The 12,242-nt window shown below is 56.6% G+C and overlaps 1 protein-coding gene across 8 annotated transcripts in view; it reads left to right on the top strand.

The window, feature by feature from the left end:
• The window catches only part of GAPVD1 (GTPase activating protein and VPS9 domains 1), a 58,590-nt gene extending 57,234 nt beyond the window's left edge, over nucleotides 1-1,356 (top strand). For 7 of the 8 annotated variants that reach the window (XM_036329656.1, XM_036329654.1, XM_036329652.1 and 4 more), the window contains one exon: nucleotides 631-771. In XM_036329656.1, coding sequence (XP_036185549.1) covers nucleotides 631-771 — 141 coding nt within the window. Of the gene's footprint in view, nucleotides 1-630 lie in introns of all 8 variants that reach the window. The other variant, XM_036329650.1, reaches the window with a different exon arrangement.
• The last annotated feature ends 10,886 nt before the right edge of the window (nucleotides 1,357-12,242 follow it).

The following is a 12,242-nucleotide window of genomic DNA, read 5'->3' as shown; positions in this document are numbered from 1 at the left end:
TTTGCAGTATTTCTGCAACCTCAACTGAGTCAGAAACCCCAGGATCAGCGTGTGCAGCCTTCATAACTCCTCCCGTGGGCCGCTGCTCTTCTCTCATCCACTGTGACATAAGCTTGCTTTAAGGAGCAGGCCTAGGCTTGTTTCCTCACCACTGAACACACCTGTGTCCTTTCTCACCACATGAAGGTGGGAAGCAGGGGTCCGGTGTCACCTCCTGCAGCGGAGGGCATGTTATCTTGTCGTGTTTTCTTTCTCGGCTGCTTCTACCTGCACTGACCGCCCACTTGTCGCTCAGTTTGCCTCAGCATTTACTCCCAGCGAACACGCTGGAAGCCTGGGATACTGAGTAGGTTCCCTGCGGTGGTTCAGCCTCCTTAGGGACCAGTGGGGTTCAGTGACCTGCAAGCATAGAAAGCTCTAGTCAGTTCCGCTAGGAATAGAACCCACTCGCCTCTGCAGTGCACTGTTGCTGCTCACAGTGGCTAGGCTTTGCAAAATAGTTCCAGAAAGGGAATTTGGGGGTTGTTTTCAGAAGGACTGGTGTCTCTTTCAGAGACAAACATTTGAGAATAGTAACTGAAAGATTCTTGCAGAGCTGTACATCTGACCTATTATTTCTCATTTCTCTAGGCAAACCCACCCTGTTTGCTGTCCACTGTCCAGTACATCAGTAGCTTCTATGCCAGCTGTCTGTCCGGAGAGGAGTCCTACTGGTGGATGCAGTTCACAGCAGCGGTGGAATTCATTAAAACTATCGATGACCGAAAGTGACCAGGACCCAGGCCACCCAGGCAGCAGACTGTTTGGCCGGCAAACCGACCTCTAGGAAAATGTGCCAGCTGCTCTGCAGGCGGGAGCTTGTTTTGTATCATATTGTACAGCATTCAGACATTTTAAAACAGATCTTTACTAAACAGATTAATGCACTAACTAGCAGGTTCTCTTTCCTTTGGGCTCTTCCTTTCTGAATTGCATATTATCCTTTCTTGTCCCCAGGTAGAGAATAGTACTGTAAAAAGGGACCACATTTTTCAGGTATTTGAAATACTAAACCTCCTAGAAACAAAGCAGAACCTCCTACAACATTTTTAGATCTCCGTTCCTGGATACCCATTCTTTCCTCTTACTGAACGAAATAGAGCAGTGCACCCCTTTCAGGATGCGGTGTGACCCTGTCGGGGTCCATGGAGGGAATGGGCGCTGCCCTGAGGATTAAAGGTGACATCGTGGCATTATCTATAAATACACTCACCTAAATTGAAAGCTAAGAAGGAAATGTAAATATAATATATATTTATATTTGATGTAATATGGACATCTTCAGATTCTAATAAACAAGGAATATTGCTGATAGTAGATTGTGATGTACCCTCTTGTGAAATGGTTTCCTTGACAAAATTTAAGCTGAGCTTAAAATCAGAAAACAAAAAAAATATGCAGAAATATTTATTAAAGTGTAATACAGGTTATGGAACTTTCTAGGTGTGGGGCTTGATGCCAGGGCTGCCTTTGGTGAGAGATACCCGTCATAAGTAAGTCACCCAGACATTTCTCACTGCACATCTCTGAGCTCAGGAGGAGAGATCTCTAACCGCCATACACTCATCCCAAGGAGCCGTCGTATCTAACCCTTCACGTGGTACTTCTCTGAAATACGGAACATAGTACAGAATCCCCAATGGAACTCCTCACCACCCTCTCGTCATATTTTTGATGATGATTCACATTGAATGCACAGACCAGGAATTCAGTGAATGTCATTTTTTAAAACAACTAATTTGTATTGTCTGCTCTAGTGATCCAAGTTTTATTAGTGATGAGCTATTTTAATCAACCATACAATTCTTACAGAAAAAAATCTATTTTGGCTGGTTTCTGTGCCTTTATTCCCTCTTCCGAAGAAAAGTATGTGTTTCAAGATTTTGTTTTGATTGTATATTGATAATTAGTCAGGAGTTGGTTTTGGTGTCTAAGAAATTGGCCAAGGAGACAACCAAAGCTGTAAGCACAAGCCTTGTACCTGGTCCCCACTGACTGGTTTCACTTTGTATGTTTCTAATCACGTTTAGCCTCTTGTATAACAAACTCGGTCCCATACTTGAGCTCCTCGTCACTGACAGCGCTTCCGGGCGTTTTTAAGGGAACTGTGACGGACACCTGGAGCCGGTGAACACAGCTCGTCTTCTCCCTCCCTCCCTTCCTCCCTCCCAGGTCTCCACGTCTCATTGTGCTGAAGGAAGCTGGGTTTTCTTTATGCCTCCACCGCTTCTCATTCATTTATTTTAAAACACCCAAGTAACCAGTTGCATAGGCGTGTGGGAGGCGGCGTCTGCCTTTTGGGGAGAGGTCAGACTTAAACTAGTACCACAGTCCTTTGGAGTGTTAGGTCGTGTGCTTCCTGGCTGTGAGGCTCAAACGTGCCCAGGAACGAGAAGTCAAATCCCGTCATAAATACTTTACAAGACAGACTGTCAAACACGGTTTCTGAGACCTAGAGGGAGTCCACTTTCTTCAGCATTTGAGTCAATAAATGTTAAGTCAACAGAAAACTCGCAATGGTTGAACATCATTGTTACGGGATTTAACTCGGAAGTCAATGAGAGATTTTTTTTCCCTCCGTGGCTGCTAAACCTGTTCCATGTTATCGCCATGGAAATAAATACGAAGATGTGTACACTGTGCAGGGCTCTTTTCTGTGGAACAGAAGGTGTTGAGTTTGGGGTGCAGGGCTACCCTGAGGCAGGAGAGGGGGCTCTAAAGGCTTGCGCCAGGGGTGAGAGGAGAACCCCAGAGATTGGCATCAGAGTTGCACCTCTGAGATGCAGGTGGGGGCTGGTAGAGACACACGGCCCAGCTGGTGAAGGGGCGGGAGAGTGCCCAGTGGGCACCTTCAGGAGCGGGGACCCCTCCCCATCCCCATCACTGGCTTGATTCACGACCAGGTTTCTCGGGGCTGAAGTCTGAATTGGGATTGGCAACTACCTGCCTGGCGGGCGGGGTGTGAGGCAGGGAATCACCTGACTTTGCTCTTTCAGGAAAGAGGCGGTTCTGTTCTTTGGATGTTTCTTACCACACTGACCCCAGAGCTGCTTTTACACGGAGGGTTAGTGCGAAAGTGCCAAGTCACCCCTCGGAAACACTCAGTAGCCACCAGCTATCCCCTGGAATTTACAGATACCTAATGTCAACTGAGGAGAGAGTGGCTCAGTTCACGGAAATCTTGTAAACTAAACTAACCTTCTAGTTTGTATTTTGTGTTCAGGTCTTGCTTCTGGAGAAAGGTAAGTGATAGAAATACAGATATTATCTTGTAAAATTCTTTTTAAACCTGCTGAACACTCCGCTCTAGGTCAAATCTCAGTCACAACAACTATTGCTTTCTCCTTTACAAACCTGCTTCTGAAAGCTTTTTCTGTACAGGCAATTAAATCGCTGTAGGGAGAGAAGAGGCTTTGTGAGGGGTTGACAGTAGGTATGATGCGTGGCTTTTCCTGGAAGCCTTAGTTTAACGAGGACTTTCAATAGACATGTTTTTGAGGTGCATAAGCAATAGGACAAACACCCCGGCCCAAACAGCATGGAGCTCAGCTCTTGCCGGCAGAATCCTGCCAAGTGCGAGTGTCTGACAGTTCCCCATGGCTGCCCTGGGAATTGCAGTTTGGGCCAAGTAGGTGTTCTAAGTGAGGGGGCTTGTAAGAACTTTCTCTGATGTGAGTGGGTGTGGCGAGGAAGGCGGGACCCTCTCTCAGAATCGAGTGGATGGCAGAGACGGGAAAGCGATGTGGAGTCGGCGTCCTCCGCCTCCTCGCCGTCCTGCTTTGCTTTAAGGAAAAGTGTTTGCCCTCTTGTTAGTTCCTTTGCCTCTGGTGGACTTACTCTGTATGCAGTTGCCATAATCCAGACTCTAGATTGGATTCTAGAGGGAAATGAGCAGTTTTGAAGTGGGAAGTAGATGACTAGTGGAGAGCCTTGAGGTCCTGTGAATGCCAATCAACGGAGGGATGTAGCCCAAGGGCAGCGAGGCCGTGGAGGTGGCCGGAAGGACCGGGGGTGTTCGGAACCCCTCCTAGAAGAGGAGGCTGCCACTGGGCCGACTCGAGGGGGAACTTGGGTGAACGCAACTTTCGGCACTTAGCTGCTTCCCAACCTTCTTGAATGAACTTGAACCGTGACTGGTGGGAGTTCCTGGAGTGGCCTCCCCTCTGACATCAGCCCGCAGAGCCGGCACTGAAGGGCAGCGCTGGCTGCCCCTCCAGCCGCCCAGGACGCGCTGCGAGCACAGAGATCACTCGACCATTAACTAAAAGGCTCCCTGTGCACCAGGTTCTATGCTCTGGTCACGGGTTGTGGCGACGGCAGGGGTTTCTGAAGCCCCTCTGGGTTTGGATGCTGCGAGCCTTAGGGCCCCGCCTCTTGTGGTCTTCCCTGCCCCAACCCCGGGGCGCCCGGGCCTCGGGAAGAACCTCCTGAAGAAACATCTGAAAGTGCCTCCACCTCCACAGCCACTTTTCCCACCTCCATTAGCACTGCGGCTCCTGACTGGTTTCCATGCCGACCGGCCCCGCCTTCTAGGTGCACATAGAACTAACCAAGTCCCATCAGATCCCTCTTCTGCCTCAAATCTTTTCTAGTTTGGTTCCTACTTGCTTTTCAGCCTAACGCCTTTGTTCCCTCTTCCTCTCCAGCCCCTCAGAACTCTCCTTGTCCCCCAGGGAAAATCATGCTTTGCCACCCCTAGGCCTTTGCCTGCCCCTCACCCCTCATTCTCCCCAGCCCCCATCCTTCCTCCTTTTCCAATGAGACCTCATCCCAGGACTTTGTCCACAAAGCGGTCCCCTCCCTGGAGCCCATGCTCTCCTTGGGGACTGTCGGGCCCCAGATGGCAGGTGTCCGGCAGATTGCAGGTGGGGTGGGTGCGGGGCAGGCAGCGCCCTGTCCCCTGTGGGGATGTCACTCTGTTCCTCTCAAATTGGACCCCTGCCCGGACAGGGGCTCTCCCTCCTTCCCCGTGGCCTGTGGCTGGGCTGCTCTTCACGTCCCCGGGAGACACTGCGCCGGGGAGATCGGCACTGGGTAGGCTAGGTGGTGGAGGCCCCACACAACCCAGCCCCGCCGCCAGGGTGGGGCCTGGACCCCTCCAGCACCCCTTTCTCCAGGTGCTGTGCAGCCCAGCCACCACCCTGCCCTGTACCGTGCATCCCGGGGAGGGAGAGGCCTGGTCACCGAGGTCACCCCTCCCAGGCCCGGCACCTGGCACCCGGCCTCCTGGAGGGTCAGGCTGGGGGCCCAGGATGCCCAGTTCTCAGGCTCCAGCTGGTCCTCGAGTCTGGAGACCCCAAGACACTTGTTGGGGCCTCGGCGGCTCCTGCTGCGCTCCCTGGCCCGCTGTGGGTCCCCAGATCTGGGCTGCAGGCTGCCTCAGGGTGGGTTGGGGACCAGGGCCAGGGTCAGGTCTTTCCTCTCCCACTTCTAGGTGCCAGGTGGCGGCCACTCGAAGAGTTGTACAGGGCCCTGCAGAGGATAAGCCAGTGTCACCTCTCTGGCTCCCACGCCCCCCCCCCCCCTTGCCTCCCTGCCCCAGGCATAGGCGGGGAGGAGGCTCTCAGCCCCGGCTGCACCCAAATCTCTCCGAGTGGTTGTCACCTCACCCCCACCCCGCCCGCCTCTTCCGCAGGCAGGGGGTTTAATCCTACCCTGTGAAGTCAGGATTATTCTCCCTATTTATTTATTAACTCAGGTGGGGTCTCCACCCGGTGTCCTCCGGGGCACCAGTGCCGTGTTCTGAAGGAAATTCTGGGATTTGGACCCACCGCAGCTTGCCTGCCTTGGGGGCTCTTCCCTGAGGCGTCCCAAAGGCGGGGCGGTGAGAGGGCTGTGGCTGGAATTCGGAATTTGCTGTTGCCTGGGTTGAGGTCAGGCCGGCCACTTCCCTGCAGGCCGGCTTTGCTGTTCCTTGGGTGACATCTTGTGGCCAAGACAGGTACAAACCGTTGGTGGAGAAGGCAGCCCGTGAAGGCCTCCCTGGAGGAGGGGTCAGGATGCCCACGAGGGAGGGAGGGCGGGAGGCTCCTGGCACAGAAGTACCAACCAGCCCTTCACTGAGCTCTTCGCCAGGTCAGCTCTAGATGGCCCCCAACTCGTCCATGTGCCCTAGACCCACAAACACTCCGGCTCCTCTCGGCCCACCTGCGATGCAGCAGGTAATAACCACCATTCTCTCCATACAAAGCTTTTCTTTTGTAAAATATTTTTAAAATATATTCTTTATGGATTTCAGAGAGGAAGGGAGAGGGAGAGAGAGATAGAAACATCAATGATGAGAGAGAATCATTGATCGGCTGCCTCCTGCACGCCCCCTACTGGGGATTGAGCCCACAACCCAGGCCTGTGTCCTTGACCAGAATGGAACCCGGGGCCCTTCAGTCCTCAGGCCGACACTGTAGCCACTGAGCCGAACTGGCCAGGCCCCTACAAAGCTTTTTTATGGCAGCCCAATGACAGATGAGCCCTGAGTCACACAGCCAATGAGTAACCAAGACAGGGCACTGAGCGTCTCTAACGCCAGGAAACTGTGCTGGACACAGTGCCGAGCACCGTGGGAGCCCCTGCGCCCCGTTGTCTAGGGAGGTGCCACCAAGGGTAACAGCCACAATACACCTTGAGACCTGGGGCCATTCCCATGCGCCAGGCACAGAGCGGAGTGCTTCGCTCGCATTACCCCCCAGGCTCTCCCCTGTGAGCGGGAGCAGGATGAGGCCCACTGTAGAGATGAGGAGTGTGAGGCTCAGAGGGTGAAGCGGTTTATCCAAAGCCACACGGGAAACACGCGCCGGAACCGGGGTCTGAGCTGAGTCTGGGAGATCAGGAGCCCTTCTTTGCAGTTGCAATGGGCTCCTGTGTGGCCCCCTGCGAAATAGCAGCCCCACGGCATTGTGGGGGAATCTCGGGACAGAAGGAGCCTTGCAGACTGTGGGGGACAGTGCCCGGCCGGTGCATTATTATCCTGAACCTGGCGGGACGTCCTCTTGGGCGTGTGAGCCCCTGGAGGGCAGGGCCGCACACCTGTGGCCTCCCCAGTGCCCAGCGGGAACCTGGCACATACTGGGCATCAGCAGATGAGACCGAATTTGAGTCTCTGGAGCAGAAGCCCACTTCCCCACCCCTCCACCCGGCCAGGCCCACTCTTAGCGTCAAGGCCACGGCAAGGACGGACGGACGGTCTCCACCTCCCAACTCCCCTCGTTCAGAAGGAGGGTGACCTTTTCCTCCTCCCTTGTAATGGGCTGGCACCTGGACTCCCCCGGGGGGCCGGGGGCAGAGGGCCCGGTGCTGGGGATCCCTCCCGGACCCCGCGAGAAAGCAGCAGGGCGGGGGGAATATAAATGTGGCCGTGAACTCGGAGGAACAGACAAGAGCCCGCCTCCAGGTGACGGGTGGAGAGGCCCGCGGGGCGGCCGCCTCCTTCCTGTGCACAGATTGAGCCCATGATGAAGATGGATGCAAACCCCTTCGCTGGAGAGCGTGCAGGCGATCCCGCCGCTACCTGTGCCGCCGGCCCTCCCACCAGCTCCGAGCAGGGAAATGTCAGGATTCGGAATTCAGGGGCCGCCACATGGTTAGCGAGAGCCGGCCACACCGTGCTGAGCAGCCCCGATGACAGGATAAATGACACAGGACGCCCGCTCGCTTGGCAGGAATTCGCGGCTCACACAGCGGCCCGGGCAGGTTCCAGGCAGCCCCTGCACACAGATGACAGCTGGCACAAAAGACAGGCAGCCCGAGTGGTGGGGGGACCCCGTCCCCAGCCCGGGGCCCCTCGGCGAGGTGGCAGCCACGACCAGAAGCCTTTCCTGTGCGCTGGCTGCCGTGGGATCTTTAAAGGCTGGGGGAGAGGGGAGAGGGGGGATGGTTTGGGGGGTTATCTAGCGTTTGCTGATGAAAACAAAGCGGCTGGTAGCTTCCAGATCCCACCCCGGGAGGCGGGAGTGATGGGGGCGCTGTGTCTTCATCCTCCCAGGCCGAAAGCCCCCGATTTTTCTCAATATGTCCACAGCGGCGCGATGTGTGATCATTCGGTCGCAGGCACCGCGGACCAGAAGAAAGGTTTGCCGCGCGAATTAATATTGTCGACAAGATTGCAGGGGGCACGTTTAACTCACTTCAGGTGCTCTAGAAGCAATCGCACGACGGATAAGCTAATTACAAATCATGCCTATTTATTCATTAAACAGGGCCTGGGGGAAATTCAAAGAGGCAACACCGTCTTCACTGCATTCAATTTGCAGTCTGTGATTAAACGGAACACAGCTGCAAGACTCCGCAACACGCCTCACGTCCGCCCTTTCCCGGGCGCAGGGACCTCCTCTCCAGGGGCCGCTTCTGCCCTCAGGCCGAGTCTGGTCATCCTTCTCCAGCCCCTCAGGTGCTCGCCCGCTGCTTGTGGCTTCGGGCAAGTCCTTTCACCAGCCCACGCCTCAGTTTCCGCATCTGTAAAGTGGGTTCATGCGCCTCTGGCTGCCAGGGTTCCCGAGGGGAATGAGATGGTTGATGGGTGCTGGGTGGCTGGTCCAGGATCCGCCAGTAGCTGTGTGGCGAAGACTTGCTCCCTGCCCTCCTCCGATGCACGTTACACACAGGGGCTGTCACTAAGACAGAGGCCAAGGTCCCTAGACAGCCCTTGACAAGGAAAAGCTTAGTCCTCTGCTGCCCTGGGGGCTGGGCACAGAGGCTGCGTGCCCAGCGCAGGTCCCCGCTCGGATCTGGGGGCCACCGTCTGTCTGCCCAGGACTGAGGAGTTAACTGGGGCGCTGCATTTGCAGGACTAAAACCAGGACAGCTCCAGGCAAACTGGGACTTAGAGCCCCATGAAACCCTCCTCCTCCAAGTTCCCTCAGATAAACTAAAAATAGAACTACCTTCACCTCGGATCCTTGCAAACGCCTGGGAGGCTCAAGGGTTATTTATTATCATCAATAAATTATAAGAACCAAACAGCCAACATGTGCTTAGCATTTTCCAAATCACAAAGGGCTTTTAATTTACAGGATGATGTCTTGGGGCTTCCCCGCCCCCATTTTCTCAGCACCCCGGGCTGAGCCCCAGAGCCGGTGGGGGAAATGGTTCGGTAGCAGGGCAGGCTCTTGTTCCTCGTTCCCTGGGAGGCCACGGAGCTGGCTGCTCCTGGCGCTCTGTGGCCCTCAGCTCTGTGCCTGGCTTCTGTGCCCGCTCCTGCCTCAGTTGGAGGCTCCCATATCTAGAAAGGGTCCCTCACCAGGAAATAATAATATATTAGCTTGAACCATATAAAATCACCCTTTTTGTAGATGCTAAACTGTTGAACATCAGCAATTTCATATGGTTCAACTTAATCTAGGAATGGCGACATTCAGGCCTCAATGCAACTTGGGACAACGTAAATCTCTGCGAGCCTCAGTTTCTCACCTGAAAAACGGGGATCTTACTAGTTGCTACGTACAGGACTGGTGTTGCTGTTGGGATTATATGAGAGCAGCCAAGGATGGCATTTCAGCAGTGCCTGCGATGGCACACAGTAGGTGTCTCTGAATTCAAGCTTTCGCTTTCGGCTTGCACGTGTGCTTGTCCTTCGTTGTTCTGAGTCGCCTGTGGTCAGCCACACAGCGGTGTCCGACGAATGGGGGTCGAATGAAGGAGGGGAAGTGAATGTGTCTGCCTCCCGCTGGTGCTTCCCATATGACCTTGAACTCAGGCTGCTTCCTTCTGCGCCATCCAAGGGGCTCTTCCTGGGCCCCCCTTCCAGAGGCTTGGAGGCCTCTTGGTAAAGCACCCGGGTCCCATGGCTCCCGTGGGGGGCCTGATGGGTTTCAAGACATGTATTCATCCCCCCTATGGTTTCCAAAACATACAAATCATTGTGGCTGCACTTCTGTGTTTCATTACCAGGAATGCACATTTGAAAACAACAGAGGGTGAGGTTTAAAAGCAACATGCAATTTTTATTACATATATCTCCAAATCTGCCATTAGGCCCGTCCCCGTGGTGTTATTGACCTTGATTCCTTCTCATTTGCATCCTGCATTTTTCATCCTTTGGAATATGGTGTTTTGGGACTTCTCCATCATTAAGTGGATTTACAGCAATTTCCCTGTGTGTTTTCTCCAAGGGATTCTGTTATGAGATGCACATTAAATCTCCATTAATACCTCATTATCCGACTGATAAGATTACCATGATAATGAGGCAGAAATTCTAATTGTTTCACTTCTTATTGTGCCTTCCATTTAATCCTTTACTCTACCTGGAAGTCGGTCACGAGCTGGAGAGCACCAGACTGAGAAAGGCTCTCCGGAAGGAGGGCTGGAGGCTGGGATCGCCGGGATCCGTGGTGATTGGGGGAAGGACGGAGGCGGGACCATGTTTCAGTGAATTTCCTGGGCAAAAGTTTGGGGCGGAAAGCCATCTGGGACGAGCTTAGTTGGATTTATGGAGCTCCTCTGCTTCAGTCCAGTACACACTCGCACACGTGCACATGGACACACACATGCACACACATGCATAACCACTCACACGTGTGCACATGAGACACACACACAGGCCTGCACCCCAGTTCCAGACAGCCCAGCCTCTTGACCTCCTGCCCTAGTCTCCTACCTGGACCCCTTCCAGACCCGTCTAGCCTTCCAGGTCGCTGAGCTGGTTTGATGGGTAGCACTGAGCTGGAAGACACAGGGTGGGGCGGGAGGGGCACAGAGAGGGGACGAGAGGCCTCTTCAAGGGACAGCCTGTGCAGGACCCTCTGTGTACCCCCCTCCACCCCCCCTCATGGCCAGGCCCCAGGGGAGCTTGCTGCTTCAGCTCAGCCCCCTCCATTGTTGGAGAGGGGCCCCTGGCCGTCCTGGTAAGGCGCCCCCTGCCCCTCAGTCATGCTCGGAGCGCGCTGAGCTCTGCACGTCACCAGGAAACCCCGCTTGGACTGTGGGGAGACCGGCTCCCTCTTGGCCTTGACCCTCCGCTCTCCCAGCCCCGCAGGAGCCCCGCCAGGGCAGAAAGAGCTTTGGGGAGTCTCTGAGGGATCTGGAGGTTTCCGGGGAGCTGAGGCAGGAGACACAGCGCATCAGCGGCCCAGGTCCTCGGGTGCTGGGGCGGGGGAGGCGGGGGCAGACCCACTCCCGCAGGTGGGTGCTCGCTGGGCCCGGCGTTTTAAAGGCCTAACAGCCCCGTCTTTCCAGTTGCCGCGGGCGCCGGGCACTAGCGCTGGTTTTCAGTCATTCCGTGTTGGTTCCCGAGGGCCGATGGGCCCAAGGACCAGGACCTGGAGGCCCAAGCGGCAGAAGGGCCTTGCTCGGCGCGAGGCTGAGGTCCCGAACCCCGGTGTCCGCAGGAGCCCAGGCGGGTCCTCGCCTCTTGGCTTCTGGCCGCGTCCGTGGTTCCGGGCGGCAGCTGCCGCTCTGGTCTCCGCCCGGCTGCCCCCTGGCCGCCTTCTCCCCGTCTCTCCTCCTGGCCGCCTTCTCCCCGTCTCCCCTCCTGGCCGCCTTCTCCCCGTCTCCCCTCCTGGCCGCCTTCTCCCGTCTCCCCTCCTGGCCGCCTTCTCCCCGTCTCCCCTCCTGGCCGCCTTCTCCCCGTCTCCCCTCCTGGCCGCCTTCTCCCCGTCTCCCCTCCTGGCCGCCTTCTCCCCGTCTCTCCTCCTGGCCGCCTTCTCCCCGTCTCTCCTCCTGGCCGCCTTCTCCCCGTCTCTCCTCCTGGCCGCCTTCTCCCCGTCTCCCCTCCTGGCCGCCTTCTCCCCGTCTCCCCTCCTGGCCGCCTTCTCCCCGTCTCTCCTCTTCCGGGAGCCACTCAGACTGCGAGGGCGTCCCAGGACGGACCTTAGCGTGGTCACCCCGTGCAGACCTACTGGGCCCACTCCGGCCCTCCCCCCCCTCCCGCGGCGCCCCCCCCCCCGCGGCGCCCCTCCCCCCTCCCGCGGCGCCCCCTCCCCCCACCTCCCGCGGCGCCCCCCCTCTGCCCCCACCTCCCGCGGCGCCCCTCCCCCCTCCCGCGGCGCCCCCTCCCCCCCACCTCCCGCGGGGCCCCCCCTCTGCCCCCACCTCCCGCGGCGCCCCCTCCCCCCTCCCGCGGCGCCCCTCCGCCCCCACCTCCCGCGGCGGCCCCCCTCTCCCCACCTCCCGCGGCGCCCCCTCCCCCCACCCTCCCGCGGCGCCCCCTCCGCCCCCACCTCCCGCGGCGCCCCCCCTCCACCCCCACCTCCCGCGGCGCCCCCCTCTCC

Source organism: Myotis myotis, unplaced genomic scaffold, assembly GCF_014108235.1.
Source record: "Myotis myotis isolate mMyoMyo1 unplaced genomic scaffold, mMyoMyo1.p scaffold_m19_p_12, whole genome shotgun sequence".
In the NCBI taxonomy this organism is placed as follows: Eukaryota; Metazoa; Chordata; class Mammalia; order Chiroptera; family Vespertilionidae; genus Myotis; species Myotis myotis.
This window is presented reverse-complemented; position numbering and strand designations above follow the sequence as displayed.